Genomic DNA, 19,246 nt, shown 5'->3' on the forward strand with positions numbered 1-19,246 from the left:
TGCTTATGATCCTTTACTGTAGTAGGCATTGGGTAAAGCGACCATCGGTAAGCGGTGTTTTCTGAGCAGCCACCAATACTTCCTTATTAGTCAGGTCCCTCTGTCACTCACATTAACTCTGGTCACCAGCTTAGAAGACACTGCTCAAGGTTCCAAGCCCTAAGTCTTGACACACAAACCTCTATTTGCCATTTAGGGGAATAGTAGGAATATTTACCAAGCATTTCTAAGAAACTACTGGAAAGGCAGGGCAAATTTCAGAGCTTAAATATACTATCAACATGTCCAGGAACAAAAGGCGCAAACTTAAAACTTCAGATAAATAAATACAACTGCAGCGATGAGAAGCAATCAGGCAAAGGAAAGCTTAGCTTTCTCAGTCTTTCTGAATGCTCCTCCCCTGCCCCCTCTGGGCCCTCAGTGCTTGTAGGCTCTCTCCCATAACTTCCCTATCTTCTTCTAGCTCTCTCAAACCCCAACTCTACCTCCCAACCACACACAGGCAAAAGTAAAAGCATGTTTTCACCCACATTTTCTACTTATAAAGGAATTAAACAGATAAACCTGAATTTTTTGTGTGTGGGAGGAGAGGAAGGCTTATGTAAACTAAATATTGTTTTAAAGATACACTGGATTACCTAGAGTAAATTTAATAGATTTGGTGGGTTACTTTTTACCAGGGTTATCTGTATTTTAAACTATATCCCTAATTGTGGAATAAAAAAGTTAGGGATGATATAATAACTGTTGGCGTCTTTAACAGCGAGAAGAAAATCTGAGAACAGGGAAACCTTTGTGGAGTTTCCAAAATCATACCATGTAAGCAGCTGCTCCTACATATCGCTCTGAGTAAGTAATTTCACTGCATTTTATATGCCAGTATCAGATATCATAAGGGGAGGTAAATGTCTGAAGTGCTTTTGTCCCTAAGATCTCACATGACTGTGAACTGTAAGATCTCACGTGACTGCTTATTTAAAGACTGACAGACTCACCCTTTATGAACCTGCGTGAGCTTCTAACTTCCTAGTAGGATGATACAAGGGTAGGCACTGAAGGGTGAAATAGGAGAGAGGACCGAAAGAATTTTAGAACCGTGTGCGTTTGAACACAGCTCTATTACAAAGACAGAACTATAGGCCAAGGAAACTTATTATTTCTGCGAGGCCTTATGGCAGAAGTTCTTGAAGTGGAGCAGTTACCATGGGCCAGACCCTATGCTGTAAGTGTTTATACTTGTTACCAAATTTAGTCCCCACAACTGTTATCTCCATCTTATAGAAGTGGATACTAAGACTTAGAAAATGTTAAATAACCTGCCCCAAATCCCACAGCTAGTAAGAACCAGAAAGAGGAACTGAACCCATATCTGATTCAGAGCTTGAGCTCCTAATATTTGTTTATACAACTGCTTTTTAAAAAGTTTTTGGTCAATATTAGAATATGGCCACCACTTCCCTTCCAGGTTAAACCTTAGCAAGAGTTCATCGAGTTGTAGTCATGAATGGCTACAACTGCCTTATTCTGTCTGGATGTTTAAAAACTCAAATATTACACACTCAACACTATATTATAATGAAGATCATCATCATCTAAGAGACTTGTCTTTCATATCAGAATTTTCGGTAATTTAGATGAAGAATGATAGATTCGATTATTCCCTACTTTTTAAAATTAATTTATTTTATTTTATTTATTTTTGGCTGCATTGTGTCTTTGTTGCTGCACACGGGCTTCTTCTAGTTGTGGCAAGCAGGGGCCACTCTTCGTGGAGGTGCACAGGCTTCTCATTGTGGCGGCTTCTCTTGTTGCAGAGCACGGGCTCTAGGCGCGTGGGCTCAGTAGTTGTGGCTCGCAGGCTCTATAGCACAGGCTCAGTAGTTGTGGCACACGGGCTTAGCTGCTCCGTGGCATGTGGGACCTTCCTGGACCAGGCCTTGAACCCGTGTCCCCTGCATTGACAGGCAGATTCTTAACCACTGCGCCACCAGGGAAGTCCCTATTCTCTACTTTTAAACAAAACCAAAATTTCTACTATGTAGCAATTTCTAGCATAGTTCACTGTACCATAATTTAGTATTTCTATTCTTTTAATTGAAAATATACTCCCATTCAGTTCTTGTGGTAGAGTCACTTTGTAAATGAATTTATAAGCGCCTTTCAAATGCCAGTATCTTCTACCCAGATGAATCAGCAAACAAATGCATGTAAGGATCTTGAAAATAGTTCTAATAATGAAAAGTTTCAAATAAAGTTTAGCAGCCACCATCACCAGAGAACTTTTACTTTCCTTTAATGACCTTGGATCTCAGCCAATCATCTTGCTCTGTGAGTGGTAGGGTTATACCAAGAGTGTGAATTACTTGAATAAAAGGAGTGAAAGCAGGCTAGTTTAGGCACTTCCAAGTGCTGTAACAGCACGTACTTGTTAAAAATGTAGTGGATACGGTATTTGTTTTTCTCTTTCTGACTTACTTCACTCTGTATGACAGACTCTAGGTCCATCCATCTCACTACAAATAACTCAATTTCGTTTCTTTTTATGGCTGAGTAATATTCCATTGTATATATGTGGCACATCTTCTTTATCCATTCATCTGTTGATGGACACTTAGGTTGCTTCCATGTCCTGGCTATTGTAAATAGAGCTGCAATGAACATTTTGGTACATGACTCTTTTTGAATTATGGTTTTCTCAGGGTATATGCCCATACCATATGCTAACACATATATATGGAATCTAAGGAAAAAACAAAAAACAAAAAAGGTCATGAAGAACCTAGGGACAAGACGGGAATAAAGACACAGACCTACTAGAGAATGGACTTGAGGATATGGGGAGGGGGAAGGGTAAGCTGTGACAAAGTGAGAGAGTGGCATGGACATATATACCCTAACAAATGTTAAATAGATAGCTAGTGGGAAGCAGCCGTATAGCACAGGGAGATCAGCTCGGTGCTTTGTGACCACCTAGAGGGGTGGGATAGGGAGGGTGGAAGGGAGGGAGATGCAAGAGGGAAGAGAGACGGGAACATATGTATATGTATAACTGATTCACTTTGCTATAAAGCAGAAACTAACACACCATTGTAAAGCAATTATACTCCAATAAAGATGTAAAAAAAAAAAAATGTAGTGGAAACTGTTTGGCTGAGCCAACCCAGAAGGAGCTTGGTGACTGAGGCTAGTCATGATGAAATCCATGCTATTGGACTCACCGTGTCCTTGACAGCCATGAAGCAGTGACAGATCCAGCGCCGAGTTGTGCCATCACGACATATGTAAGAGAAGGCCCTATCAAAGTTCCTATCTGGGGCACAGAAAGAAACTTTTTCTATTGTCTGGTCAACTATGAGGTCCTGGAAAAAAGGAAAACACAAAGGAATAGAGGACTTATGAGGTTAATCAAGTTTCTCAGAAGAAACACAGGATGTTCATTTCACAACACAGAATCTCTACATCTAATGCATCAAGGCTATAGAATAGCTGGATCTGAGCCAGAAGTCTGAATACTAAGAATTTGACCTAGGAGAAATCCCAAGAGGCACTTTCCCCAGATGCCTCCCTCACTTCATCTTCATATATATAATATATGCCTGCCGATTCTAGTTTTGATGGTAAATTCCATGTTCAATTTTACAATATATGTAATCAATTTAATCCAATTTCCATATAACTTACATTCAAATAACATCATTTCCAGAACAGCTCTATGTATTTATTAACTTACTGATTATTTAATTTTGAGTATGACTCTCTATGTTTATATACTTGCTGAATGACATCATATACACATAGTATAAACATTGCACAAAATGTTTTTTAAAATCTTGACACTCTTTGGCTCTTCTGTGTGATATTCCAGTCACCTAAAATCCCTAGATGCTGAGATGGGGGCTGTAAGTGCTAAAACATGCAAACAAAATGGCTTTTATACAGCATAACTATGAGAATTCCTATTGCTCCACAAACTTGCCAGTCAATTCTTTAAAGTTCTGCAATGCTGGTGGCTCATTATAATTTTATTTTGCATAACCTTGATTACTATGAATTTCCTCTTCAGCAAAGTAATTCAAGTCTTTTGGATTATCTGTCATTTTTCTTTTGATATGTAGGAGTTATTTATATATTCTAAATACGAGCCCTTCATTTGTTATACATATTGCAAAATTTCTTTTCTGCTCATAATGGGTCCCAGGATGACAAGTCATCAATTACTATTATCACTCAATGTGGGAAGAAGTAAATTAATTAATTCCAGTGTTATAAGTAACCAATAGGGGGCAACATCACTTTCTAACTATCGTGTAAAGCAACTAAAAATATAGCCTCCACATACAACAAATTTCACCCAAAGCACTAATGAAAACTACACAAAATAAGCTAATTAAAATGATAGTTATTTCCAATTGTAATGTACACTTGAGACTACCACTTCTCTTGAACTTAAAAAAAAAGAAAAGCCTTAGTGAAAAGAACTAAAATGTAGCTAAATTAAATCACTTACAATATACCAGGCAAGCTACCCATGAAAACTGTTCTTTACCTGCCAGACTTTCTCCTCCTTCCAGTGACACCTGAGGGTTTTTTTTCTTTTTTGTTTTTTTTTGAAAATTGCCTTCTTGTTAAAATTTCTCCAGATTTAGGTCTCTTAAAAAGTTCGAATTAATGATTAAATGTACTTATATAAATAACACCTGATGCTAAGGGCAGAGTCTATGTCTATTCTTATTTAGGCATGTAGATCACTTTCTTTCAAATGCAAAGTGCTACATATTATTTGAGATACTGTTGTGTATTCTAAATAAATGTTAACCAAATGAGCAATTTACTAGTCCTTAAGATTTCACTTAAATTGAGTCTTCAGTTAAATAGTAGGTTAATCAGTTCAAATATCACTTTCTAAAAATAGTGTTTTATTAAGGAACAAGAAGAAATTTTAGATATGGTCTATCAACTTTTAAAATTTTTAACTGTGATATCAATAAAAGGTCCATCATTTTTCACATCGTATTTGTGGGGGTAAACTTTTTTAACGTGTCAGAACAAAAACAGAACTCAGATCTTAACATTAAATGCTAATACACCGTAGGCTAAACATGCTGTGTCATGTAGACCAAAATGTTGAGAGAATTCTCTTCTGTTTTTCGTAAGGTAAATGAGTAACTAAATTGGTTTTTCTGAACATTAACTAGTCTCTCCAAAGATCGTTCTTTGGACAAAGTGGAAGGATACAGAGTGACTACAACAGCTTAATGGCATTATATTTGATCATAGGGATAAAAAACATATGAGCAGTAACATTTAAGCTTATGAAAGTTTTACCTTAGTTTTTTCATCCACAACTCTGAGTCCATCTGCCGATACCCACAGGACTGCCTTAACTGCTTTCTTTCCAGTCTTTTAAGAGAAACCAAAAAGGAAGGGGGTGGGGGAGACACACACATATATAATATTAAAAAATAGTCATCTCCCTAGAAAACACTGACTTCTGCCTTCCAAAAGTCACAAGTACAGATGGAGTCAAGTTCAGGAGGGGTGCCAAAGCTAGATACTCAAACCAAACTGCAGAAACATTCAAGAAAAAATAAGCCAAAGCCATTATTTTAGAAACACAATGCAAAATAATAAGATAAAATTAAGTAAAAGGTAAGGGGGACAAATGGAATAAAAACCAAGATATCACATTCTGTAAAGGGCAAAGAATAAGTAGATTCTTCACTCATTTCAAAACTCAACCACGAAAACCAAGAGTTAGATAAATATTAAATACATAAGGAGTTACACCACAAGTAGCTTCTACAAGTGCATTTAGAGTAGAAAGTAATACGTAAGTCTAAAATGAGATGCTGGCCATTCTACTATCCTTTGGCCCCAATGTGTATAGCAGGACCCTTGGTCACCTGAAACTTTATTAAAAACCCAAGAAGTCTTCATTATTCCTTTAACAATCTTTAAAAACCATTATTTCTTCTCTCAGGATTAACACAGAACTGGTTTAGTTTGTAATTTGACATTAAATGCATGGAGACATTTTGGGGACATAGGAGAATTAAAAAACTGTTGGAAAAATATTGTCATTATAACATGAATTCTTTTTACTGGCTGAGAAAAGACTTTTGGCACACCAAGAATCACATGAGAACAAGCTGATGTATGATTTCTCCTGTGATGGAATGAAAATGGGACAGTGGGAATTTGTAATAGTAATTTAAATAGCTTCCTTTCTTTTTAACTGCTCCAAAGATACAAGCAAAATAAAACAAAAGCAAAGTGAAGGCTGAGAATAGGTATCAGAACATCATAAAAAGTATAGATCAAAAGGAATCTGGTACTAAAGGTTGGAACAGCAGCCTCTAGAAGGAACAAAGGAAGATAAAGAAATGTCTACCATTCTTCACTATACATGTCCAAGCCCAGCACTCCTCAATAAGGCATGGCCTTATTTAAGTGAACTGTATAATCCACTCTGGGCTCCGTTTCCACCACCACAACAAATCTGATGAGAGCCTATGATATGCCAGGCAGTAGAAATACTCGAAGAGTTCACAGTCCATTGAAAGGTGACAGATAAACAAAAAATAAATAATATAGTAGTAAGTGCTATAGTAGAGTTGAAAAGTTTGTAACAATGTCAGAAAGGAGGTATGGTCAAATCTGTTTGTGGAATTGGGGGAAGGTTATTCCAAACTAAAGATTGAACTGGGTACTAAAATAATTTTTCTAGATGCCCCAGGTGGGGGTAGGAAGGTAGGGAAGTAATAGAGGTAGCAGACATTCCAGGCAGAAGAAACAGCAGAATAGGACGTGGAAGCCAACAATACAGCAAATCTGGGCTCTATAAATATGTCGGTGTGGCTTGAAGTAGGATGGGTGAGCGAGGCGCAGTGGAATATAAAGAGCAGAAAAGGCCTAGCCATGGAGGACTGTATGCCTGCTAAAGAATTCTATCTTAATTCGGTGGGCAATTAGGAGCTACTAAAAGAATTTTAAACACGAATAAACAGATTTGCATTTTTAAAATATCACTTTGGCAGCAGTGTAGAGGGGTTGGAAAGAGACTGATGGGAGGGAGAAATACCACAAGATTCTAGGTGAGAGAAAATGAGGGTTGAGCTCTCTTGGTTGAGATAGGAATGGAGATGGGAAAGTCTTAAATGGTAAATGTAAGAGAGATGCTGAAGACTCCTCTCTGGTTCCTGGCTTGGTAAACTAACTGGGTGCAGATGGTACTACAAACTAAGAGAAAGAAGAGATGCAGAAGCAAGTTGGAGAGTGGGAGAATAGGATTTCAGTTTTAGACAAGCAAAGTTTGAGATGTCTGTGCAACATCCAAGCAATTGGATATACAGGTCTAAAGCTCAGTAGAAAATTCTAAGATGGAATTTTAGTTTGGGGAGACATCAATTGCGGGAGTAATAAGAGGGCCAAGGACAGGAGAGAATATTAATAATTAAGGAATTGGGAGACGAGTAATGAAATATCAGAAAAGGAATAGCCAGACGGACAGGAGAATGAAAAGAGATTAGGGTCATTGAAACTAAGGGAGAAAGGTTTCGAGAAGTAACAGGTTGTCCAAAATGTCAAATGTTGCAAAGTGACCAAGTTAAGGAAAGATGTGAAAAACGTCCACTGGATTTAGCAGTGAGTAAGACACCACAGTGATAGAGGTTGTGGTGGTTATTTTTATGTGTCATGTTGGCTAGTCTATGGTTGCCCAGTTGTTTGATCAAACACTGGTCTACATGTTGTTATAAAGGTATTTTGCAGATATGATTAACATTTACAGTCAACTAACTTTAGGTAAAGGAGATTACCCTTGATAATATGGCTGGGCCTCATCCAATCAGTTGAAGGCCTTAAGGGTTAAAAACTGAGGTTTCCCTGAGAAGAAATTCTGCTTCAAGTCTGTAACAGAAATTCTGCCTGAATTTCCAGCCTGCTGGCCTCTGTGTGTACACATACACACACACACACACACACACACACACACACACACAGAGAGAGAGAGAGAGAGAGAGAGAGAGAGAGAGAGAGAGAGAGAGAGACAGATGGTGGTTTTGTTTCTTTGGAGGATCTGACTAATAAAAAGGTCGAAGTCAGACTAGAATGGGTTGAGAAGTAAATGAAAGGCAAGATGAGTCTACACATACAAAAAGAGCTATAAGGCGATGGAGGACAAGCAGAGGATCAAGGGACGTGCTTTAAGAATTGTGGTAAACTAACATGATATACTAGAAATAGAATGGATTTTGGAGTAAGACAAATACAAGTCTGAATTCAACGCCATTATCCATAAGCTAAGCGAGTTATAGAGTCCTCTGAGCTTCCATTTCTTCATCTGTAAAGTATCCATAGGGTTGGTAAAAGGATCAGAGATATATACAGTATCTGGAATTTAAAGAGGGTAATAAATAATTCGTATTCATTTATCATCATTATATTAATAGACTTAAAAAAATTCTCCCAACAATAAAGCTTCTTGAAGGAGTAACACACACTTTCAACAACAACAGATCATGCTTATATGCTGAATGGGAAAAGCCAGTGGAAAGATGGAGACTGAAGGCCCAAAAAGAGTAATGTAGAGAACAAAGTCCTCTAGGAGGCAAAATGGGATGAGGCTAGAATACAAGTTTTAGATGGGAAGAGGGATGTCCCGTCCTTGAAATAGAGGGATGGAGTGAAGCCAAGTAAAAATGAAGACAGATTTGTAAAGGAGTGAGTGACAAGTTGAGGAAGTTCACTCCAAAGAGCCACAAATTCATCTGTCAAGGAAATGAGATTACCCGATTTACTTTGCTAGGAAGAAGAAGGTAGACAGGCAGAATAAGAAAGCAGATTTACCACAGCAGTATTGGGGCGGTACAGTATAGTGACTCAGCACAAACTCTGGAGCCAGGCTGTTGTCTGGGTTTGAATTCTGGTTCTGCCACTTACTAGTATGACCAAGGGCAAATTACTTAACCTCTCTATGCTTCAGTTTCCACATCTGCATAATGATATTAATAATGTCACATACCTCATGGGATTATTATGAGGATTCAATAAACAAATAGATGTAAAAGGTTTAGAACTACGGTGGCCATATAATTTACTGTCCAAACTGGGACCACTTTGAAAGTGAAAGGGGACACTATTAAAACCCAGAAACAGGTGTTAAGCTGGGGCTGTTCGGGCAAACTGGGACAACAGTCACCCCATCAACAACAGTAACTGCCCATATTTAACCAACGCTTATGCAGCATTTAGTATTTTGCTGGAACGTAAGCTCCATGATGGCAGGGTTTTTTCCATCCTTATTGTTCACTGCTATAACTTCAGAGCTTAGAACAATGCCTGGTACAGTGTAGGAGTTTAAGAAATATTTGTTGAAGGAATAAATTTGCTAAATATCTGCTGTAGGAAATAGGAGACAGCTAATCAGTGACACAGAAGACTGCCAAAAGGCACTGAAAATCCTGCGTAAGAAATTTCAATTTGCAGTTATATCAGTATGCTCATCGTGCAAATGCAGCCTACAGTGTTCAGCATCGGAGGCAACAGACAGAACTACTTCAAGGTTGGGAGACTAACAGTGGGAAAAATAAAAGGTCATTTTAGAATGGGACTGTTCCCCATTTAGTTTCCTTATCATATACAGGGAAATACTTTATTGGCCCTATTAGACTATTATGAAAATATCTCTACTTTTTCAGGTATGTCTTTATATTTTTATAGTGTTGTACTAGTATATCAGTGAAGCATTGTATTTATCGTATTTCACAGCATCTGATTTCTCTAAATAGGCGAAGAAAACAGATAATATGAATTCTTCCATTTGTTCATACATTTGAGTGCCAGTTCTTGGATGTCAGTATAGTTCGCCACATTACAATTATTTCAATCAGGTATTGAGATATTAACACTCAAAGACACCTGCAGCTGAAATTAAGTCCAGACTTCCTCTCACAAATTCTAAAGTAGTAATGCTTCTGAACTATCTGTAAACTTTAGTGTCTTTCATTCTGATAATATAAACTAAGATTCCTAAACACTTTTTAGAAAATGATAAAAGTCACAGAAGATGAAAGTTTTCCTTTTGTTTGCCCTAAAACTATCTACTTAAGCCAATACCTTAGGAGATAAGGCCAAAGTTAGCTAGCCACAGGACTAAAAAAAGAGATAACCCAGAGTAAGCATGAAATATAGAATATACATACATCTTTAAAAACTTTTTAAAAATTTTTTTAAATTAATTTTTATTGGAGTATGGTTGCTTTACAATGTTGCGTCAGCCTCCACTGCACAACAAAATGAATCAGCCATACACATACAGATATCCCCTCCCTTTTGGACTTCCCTTAGGTTACCACAGTGCATTAGGTAGAGCTCCCTATGTTATACAGTATGTTCCCATCAGTTGTCTATTTTCTACATAGTATCAATAATGTATATGTGTCAATCCCAGTCTCCCAATTCCTCCCTCCCCACCCCTTTCCCCCTTGGTATCCATATATTTGTTCTCTACGTCTATGTCTCTATTTCTGCTTTGCAAATAAGAGCATCTATACCATTTTTCTAGATTCCACATATATGGGTTATTATACGATAGAATATACATACACCTTAGTGACACAAACACCCCTTAAAAAAAGACTACATAATACTTCAGACACCAATGAAAATGTGGTAGGGGTAACGTATATGTAAGACAGTAAGAATTATTTCATCACCACGGTTCCAACGCTTTTTATTTTAATAATAATTTCAAGGTTATAGGTAGAATTCACACTGAATAGTGTTAATGCATGAAAAATAGTTTTACAACAAAGAGAAAACTGCTTATTCTTCAAGGAAAGAAAATGGGTCTAACATGAACAGAATTTCAGTAACTTAGAATTTAAACTGAGAAGGATCAAACTACCCTATGAGTGAAAAATGTCAAATATAATTTTCAAGTAACCACTCAACTCTCTAAATATCCATGTTAAAATTTTAAAACTAACATTTCCCTTAAACACCTTTTACTTTGGGTAGATATAAACCAATACAGAAATTAAGCAGACTCTGACACTGGAGAAAATGATAGCAGGAAATGGGTCTATTACAAATTATTAAATCAGGAAACTTACACTGCAAGTAAGAGAATGCACAGGTAATCTTAACGTGAAAATACCAGTGAACAAAGACAAAACGGTTGCAAAAATGACATGGAGATAGTAACTAAACAAACTCAGTACACTAAGATCATTTCCCCTAAATATAAAAGCTACTCACAATAAAAGGCAATGAAATAACTAATTACAATAAAGAACTGCCATCTGCCTACCTATTAATCTCCAGGGGGTTTTTTGTTTTGTTTTGTTTTTTGTTTTTTTGGTAGACACCACTTAAAAATTTTTTTAAATGGATGGAGATCACAAGTTGGTAGTGTGCTCAGTACGCTAACAGATCCTCACAGTCACTCTTCTGTTTTACATGTTGTTATCTGGGGAAGTACTTCGGATTTCCAGTTGGAGAAGTATGTTTCTAAACTGTTTAAATCATGATTGGAAAACTTTTCCTGTGAAGGACCAGGTATCAAATATTTAGGGCTTCGCAGGCCATACAGTCTATGTCACAACTACCCAACTCTGCCCTGCTGCACAAAAGCAGCCACAGACAATATGTAAACAAATGGACATGGATTTGTTCCAATACAACTTTATTTATAAAAACAGGTAGTGGGCCATAGTTTGATGACCTCTGATATAAATCATCATAATCCCTGGAAAGTGATTAAACTTGTTTTGGAAAGACAATTCATTATATTGAAATACTAGAACTGTTTGGAATTGTCCCTGAATTCTTTTTCTTTTCTATTTTTAAACAAATGTGCTTATATCCTATTATTTTAAACTGAGACCCAAACTCAGGCACAGTCCAACTCTAAAGTTCTATGATTCCTAAGGCCACCAGTGAGATAAGAACACGCAATTAATCAACATAAACAGAAGTGATATTTGGAGGCAAGACAATTGTGTTGGGCATATGACAGACAAGAACAAAAAGGTGTTCTAATGTAAGCCAAAGCAAAGAAATGCTAAAAACACACAGAAGCATAATTTGGCATAGCTATGAAATGTTAAGAAGCAACAGCAGCAAACAGACAAATTTGGGCAGGGAGGGTAGAGCAAGTCACTCTTTCTGAGCAACGGTGATTTGCCATTCTACTGTGCAAAGCTCTTCTGCTACACACCAAAGAGGTCAAGGGTACCCAATATGTAAAGAATCTCTGGTCAGTCTTTCTGTCACACCTACACACAGAGATAACCCAGTCATTATGGAGTAATAATGATATATTCATAGGCAACCATGACACGGTGTGTCTTGTAATGAGTGAATGAGAGACTTCCTTAACAGGAAACTTGGCTTCTTCTTCTTCTTTTTTAATGAGAGGGCCTTCAAATCTATCATTTGATGACATTTGAATTTCTGAACAGAACTGTGTAACAAATAAATTTTGTCTTATAATTCCAAGATACAGTAATGTACCTCCGAGAAACACAACTTTCTGTAGGATTTGAGACTGGTACTATCTCCAATGGCTGCTTCCTTAAAAGTACAGTAACTTTTAACCTGCACTTTCTTAAGTGAGAAGGGCCTTTAAAGGCTTTCGGGGAAAAAATAAGGATAATAGCACGTCATGAACCAAACAACAAAGGCGAGATTTTTGGAGGCTATTTAGCTCTCCTAGTTTATAAATCACTTTTAACTGAGAGGAGGGAACCTAGAACAGAAATTATTCTAATATTAAGTTCATTTAAGTTCATACTGAGTTCATATTAAGTTTCAAATGCATATAATAGAGTGAAAATTCCATAGGGACCTCAAATTCAACCTGTCCAAAACCAAATTCATCATAACTCTTCTCACAGTGAATGATTTCCCCACCACCTTTCATCCATACCATAAACTTGGGTCTTATCTTCTGTCTCCTTCTGTATATCCCTAGGTTGAATAAGTGAATAAGTCGGAGCAGGTTCTCTGTCGCTCCAGTGGCCCAGTTAATGCTGTTCCTTCTATGCCTTTTTCCTCTAACTTAGTTTAACTGGAAGTCACAGTCTTAAGTCTCAGCCTTAGGTATCATCTCCTCTCAGAAGCCTTAATCACAATCTCCAACATTCACTGTCCCTCTCTGCTCCAGTAGTACCTATTATTGTTACACAATTTGTTAACTACCTTTTTTTACCTGTCTGGTTTTTCCCACTACAGGGTGAACTTGAAAGCACTGCATTTGTCATTCACTAACTCAGACATTTTGGAGCAGCTACTATGGACCACAAACTATTCTAGGCATTGAAAATTCAGCAGTGAACTAAATTAGGTGAAGATCTCTGTCCACAAAATGTTTATGTTTTAGTGAGGAAGAGATAAAAAAAAAACCAAATAAGTAAAATGTATGCTATGACAAATGGTGATAACCCCTATCAGAAGAAAATAAAGCTAGGAAGGGGAATAGTGAGTGTCTGTATATGGAGGAGGGTGGTATTTGAAATTTAAAATAAGGTTCTCTCAGTGACTGCCTCAGTGAAAATGGGGCTTTTGAACAAATGGGAAGAGATGAGGAAGTGAGCCATGCATATATCTGGATGACGTGTGCTCCAGATTAGAGGTTACAGTAAGTGCAAAGGTCCTGAGGTGGAAGCATAGCTGGTATGCTCAGGGAACAGCAAGGAGGCTAGTGTGGCTGGAACACAGGAAGCAAGAATAGGAGAAGATAGGAAAAGGGACAGAGATAATGCATGTATAATGGCCTGCTAGGCCTAAAAGACTGGTTTTTACCCTGAGTAGCTCAGGAAGCTACTGGAGGATCTAGGGCAGTGGAGCAACACAATCAGACCTCTGTCTTAAAAAGATCACTCCCACTGATATCTTGAGAACAGATGGTAGGGGGACAATAATGAAAGCAGATTGTGTAGAACATTAATGCAATGATTCAGGTGAGCGGAGAAGCTGGCTTGGACCACGGCAATAGTGGTGGAGGGTAGTGAGACAGGAACTGTTGATGGGATGGATACAGGGTAAAAGAGAAAGAGAGGAGTAAAGATCAGATCCAGGATTTGTGGCTAAAGCACATGGACTGGGATGGGAAAGACTAGGGAAGACTAATTTGGGAGAGCGTTTCGGAATTTGGTTTGTGACACATTAGTGTGAAATGTTTAATGATGATGATACTGACACATCCATATGGCAGGCTACTCTGTACACTTTGCTTGCATTTACTCATTTAATCGTCACAACAATCAGGTGAAGATGGAATTAGTATTATCCTTTTTCTGTAAGTGGGGGAGCTGAGGTACAGAATAGTTAAGAACCTCTCCCAACGTCACAAAGCTAATAAGTGGCTGAGCCAGGATTAAATACAATTAATCCAGATTCCCAGTCTGTGTCCTTGACCCCTATGCTATACTGCTTCTAAGATGGAAGTACCACTATGGAGTTTAGGGCAGATGTCTGGAGACAGAACTTTCAAAATCATCAGCATAGAGATGGTATTTAAATCCATGACACTGGATGAGATCATCAAGGGAGAAGTGTAGGTAGAGAACAGTCCACAGACTAAGAAGTAGGCATCAACACAAGGGAAAATCAAGAGAATATGACACCTGAACTCCAAATGAATAGACTGTTTCGAGGAGCGGGAGGGATTTGGCTGCTACATCAAATGCTGCTGATAGGTTGAGTAAATAAAGTCTGATTCAACGAGTTTAATAGGGGAAAGGAGAGCAGAAACTGAAGGCACCAAGAAGAAACCTTTTTTTAGAAAGATGGTTTGTTTTAATGCTAATGAATGATCCACTAGAGAAAGAAAAACTGATTATGGAGGAGGGGGGTAGCATTACTAGAATGACTAAGAGCTAGTATAAGAATCTTGCGGAGGAGTTGGCCTCAGCTAGGAGCACAGACAGTTCATCCCTTGAATTGGAGGGAAAGCAGAGTATATATGCACAGATTCACGTAGGTAAGTAGATGTGGTGTCATGTTTGACAGTTCTCTTCTGGTTGATTCTATTTTTTCAGTGAAGTAGGAAGCAAGGTCATCAACTGAAAGAAGAGTAAGAAATTCTGGAGGTTTAAGGAAAAGGAAGGAGGAGTCAAATAGTCATCTGAAAATGAGAGTAAACTGGACTTAAAAAATGGAGATTGTCTCGCTTATCTTTGATCTGGATAGCCTAGCACAGTCCCTAGTATGTTTTAGACACTGTGACTTGAGGCTTGAGAACCACTAAGTCTTCATGAATACAAATAAAAAAGATAACTCCAAAGGTTAATGAATTTTTTTTAAATCTAGAAAAGATCAGTGGCCAGGGCATTTGACATATTAGCTGATCATGTCACAGGAAATACTGAAACCAAGGATCAATGGAAATCTTCTGAGTACTCTTGGGATTGTCTTTTTTCTTCTTCAGAAATTTGTTATATTGCACTTCAAAAGGATAAATAAACCAAATCCTAAAAGATGCAACTAATAAAATACAAAAGAACGTAAAATTTATAGAAGGGCATGAGAATTTAAAAAACAGAAAGGAAGAAAAGGAAAGAGGCAGCAAGTGATATTCCCTCACATGTAAAGGAAAGGATCCAGAGTGAAGATAAGCACTAAGTACAATTTGCCATTGAGGAGAAAATTGAGGAAATCTAATTAGAATGTAGATGTGAGTACACTGACGTAACAGTGGTCATAAATACCATGAAATGTTTTACTCTTGATAATTAGTTGAAAACAATATAACCCTGCATTACTTTTCAACTATGTATTCTCTAAAACATAAGCATTTCTAATGATGCCATTTAATAACTGTAACAGCATCAAAACTTGAAAAATTATATCTGGCAGTACATTAACAGTATCTGTTAAAACAAATATTATAATCTTTTTGGTGATTTTATACAGTTAGAAGTGGTTAACACACACACACACACACCCCACCACAATCAAATAATAGCCCAGGGAGGAGTCCACAAACTCAAACGCCTACAAGGTTAAAAGCGGTAACAAAATGAGTGAAGCAGGCCTGAGTGTAGGGACCATAGGGAGTTGCAGGGATGTGGCAAACAAGCAACCAAAGGGCACAACTGGTACTCAGCTCAAGCCACTGTTGCTACATACAAAGCATGCCGTTTTGCCATATCTTCCATTCTTAAGATAGATGTAATAGTTTGGGGTTTTTTTTGCGGTATGCGGGCCTCTCACTGCTGTGGCCTCTCCCGTCGCAAAGCACAGGCTCCGGACGCGCAGGCTCAGCGGCCACGGCTCACGGGCCCAGCCGCTCCGCGGCACGTGGGATCCTCCCGGACTGGGGCACGAACCCGCGCCCCCTGCATCGGCAGGCGGACTCTCAACCACTGCGCCACCAGGGAAGCCCAGATGTAATAGTTTTGATGTAAAAATTTTCAATGTTTGAAATATTAGCAACTAATCCAAATTTATGAACTGTGTGCAGGCCATACAATGCATGTTTGTGGGAAGCATTCAGGCCCTTGAGATGTCTAGTGTCCCCTGCATTTGACACTTCTCCATTCACTATAATTAAAGCCTATCCAAGGAAAGCAGAGGCCAACACTTCTGAATGAGAACAACACAGGGTAGGTGAAAGAACTCTGCACTAAGTTTCAGAAAACTTTGGTTTCAGGGTAGGCACTGCCATTTACTACTAGCTGGGTGACCTCTTTGAGCTTGTTTATTCATTTGTAAAATGTAGTTTCATGAACTATCATGTCTAATTCACTGCGCTGTTGTGAGTAACAAGTTAGAAAGTAGGTCAAAACACATCACAAACTATAAAGTTCTATATAAATACAAGTAGATGGCTAAGAGATAGTAGAAAATATATACTGGTCTCTGTCCCTGGTTCCTGGCACAGACCTCCTGAAATCCTTGTAATTTCCTAAGTGATAAGAGCACAACGAGCATCTCTTGTCCTGATATTTGGTCTCTGACCCCATCCCTGACACAGGGCTCCTAAAACCCTTGTAAATTCCTAAGTGAAGGGCATCTTTTGTTTAATGAGACAACCCTGGGTGGGCTCCTGGATGAGGGCTTCTTGCCAGAACGACCAAGCCATGATGAGAAGCTTAGGATTTTCAGCCTTAACCCCTAACCTCTAGAGCGGGAAGAGGAGCTGGAGTTGGAATAATCTATCAAGCCTACGTGAGGAAGCTACCACAAAATCCCAATAGTACAAGGTTCAGAGAACTTCCAGGTTGGCAAACACATCCACATGGAGAAGGTGACACACTCCAATTTTACAGGGACAGAAGCTCCCGCCCTTGGGACACTCCCAGACTTCGCCCTATGTATCTCTTCATCTGGCTCTTCACCTGTATCCTTTATCATATCCTTTAATAAACTGGTAAACATAAGTGTTTCCTTGATTTCTGTGAGCTGTTCTAGCAAATTAATCAAACCTGAGGAGGAGGTCATGGGAACCTCCAATTTGTAGCCAAATTAGACACAAGTTATTATGGGTAACCTGGGGACCTACAATTGCAACTGGCATCTGAAGTGGGTGGGAGCAGTCTCGTGAGGCTGAGTCTTTAAATCTATGGGATCTGACACTATCTCCAAGTAGACAGTGTTAGAATTGCGTTAAATTGTAGGACACCTAGCTGGTGTCACAGAGAATTGTTTGGTTAGGGAAAAAATCTCTACACATTTGGTGACTAGAAGTGTTTTGTGTCAGTAGTAAAGGACACACCCAGGAGAAAGACTCACAGGAGGTAGACTGAACTGAATTTTTCTAATACAATGGCTTTAAAAAGAGACCTAATAGGGTGGCCTGAAAACATTTTATATCTCTGTGTTCAGTCAGTTCCTCATAAAATGGTAATATAGATTACTTAGCTCATGAGTTTCCTCAAATACATTAAAATTTTAATATCCTTTTCAAACGTTAAGTGTCACGTAATTGCTTGGTAATAAAATATTTGCCGAGTATGGCCAAATACACTAGAAGCTGTATGTAATACTTCCTAAAAAGCTGAGTACATTCTTGACTTTCCTAAAAAAATGATCAATTTAATGTAGCTAAGTTTAGAAAAAGGTATTTCAGAGCCTCAGGGTTTTTTTTCCTTCTAAGATGTGTGTAATCTTACAACGGGTTAATAATACAGCCCTGTAACACACCCAGGTTTATCTGTTCCTCACTGCTAAAGCTTCTGAAGGTACTGCTCCCATTTGCTGGAGGAACAGGGAGGTCAGGCCCCTGACAGGAATAGAACAGGGTGGTCAGGTCCAGGACGCAACTTAGGGAAAAGCAGCAGCAGTTCTCCTGGCCGTGATTTACAAATTCAGAATCAGGGCTAATAATTCTCCCATCTACCTACTTTTCTCCAAATGTGTTTGATGGAAACACTCGATAACTGCTGTTCTCTTTATCTTGGACCATTAAACCATACATGATAAGAAGGCTAAGAAAGTATCAAAATTTATGAGGAACTCTACTAGATAAAAACTCCCTATGAGATTCTTCATTTTTAGCTTTCATCAAAACACAATTGACCTAGCAAACTCAACAAACCAAATCTCTTTCACCAGACTACTTCTTGTAGATTAGTGTGAATGTGAGTTGAATGATGCCAACTTGAAAGGTTTAAAAGGCTCCAAATTAAAGAAAAGGTTTTCACTTAAAATTAAGCACATTTCTGGAAAGTTATAGGTGATGGTTTTTTCTCCCTTGATTTTCCAAACTCTTTGAATGACTTACTGTAATTTAAAAAAATTGTACATAAGAATAAAATTGCCTGGCCATAAAAAGAATTCTCCCCACAATAACATAAGAATTCTGTATTGTATCTCTGTGAGATACAACTGTGAGAGTTGTTCATTAAACTTATTGCAGTAATCATTTCATGATATATGAAGTCAAATCATTATGCGGTACACCTTAAACTTATACAGTGCTGTATGCCAATTATATCTCAATAAAACTGGAAGAAAAAAAATTCTGAGGTTCATGTTTGTTCACATTATGGGATCAATTAGTATCTTTTAAGAAAATCTCACTAGTATGGTTTAAACATCTCTAAATAAATTAAATGTTAGTCTGAACCACTGAAAAGATTCTTTAAAGCATTAACTAGTAACAAAGTAAACTGACAAGAGACAAAAATCCAAAATTAAATTACTACCTTTAGGGACTTCCCTGGTGGTCCAGTGGGTAAGACTCAGCGTTCCCAGTGCAGGGGGCCCGGGTACATTCCCTGGTCGGGGAACTAGATCA

At 38.1% G+C, this 19,246-nt stretch overlaps 1 protein-coding gene across 12 annotated transcripts in view; it reads right to left on the reverse strand.

The window, feature by feature from the left end:
- The window catches only part of NUMB (NUMB endocytic adaptor protein), a 178,203-nt gene that overhangs the window by 9,627 nt on the left and 149,330 nt on the right, over positions 1 to 19,246 (reverse strand). For all 12 annotated transcript variants that reach the window (XM_029238170.1, XM_029238173.1, XM_029238167.1 and 9 more), the window contains 2 exons: positions 5,326 to 5,400; positions 3,219 to 3,359 (listed from right to left, as the gene is read on the reverse strand). In XM_029238170.1, coding sequence (XP_029094003.1) covers positions 3,219 to 3,359; positions 5,326 to 5,400 — 216 coding nt within the window. The remainder of the gene's footprint in view (positions 1 to 3,218; positions 3,360 to 5,325; positions 5,401 to 19,246) is intronic.

This window comes from Monodon monoceros, unplaced genomic scaffold (assembly GCF_005190385.1).
Source record: "Monodon monoceros isolate NGI ecotype Baffin Bay Population unplaced genomic scaffold, NGI_Narwhal_1 Super_Scaffold_21, whole genome shotgun sequence".
Classification (NCBI taxonomy): domain Eukaryota; kingdom Metazoa; phylum Chordata; class Mammalia; order Artiodactyla; family Monodontidae; genus Monodon; species Monodon monoceros.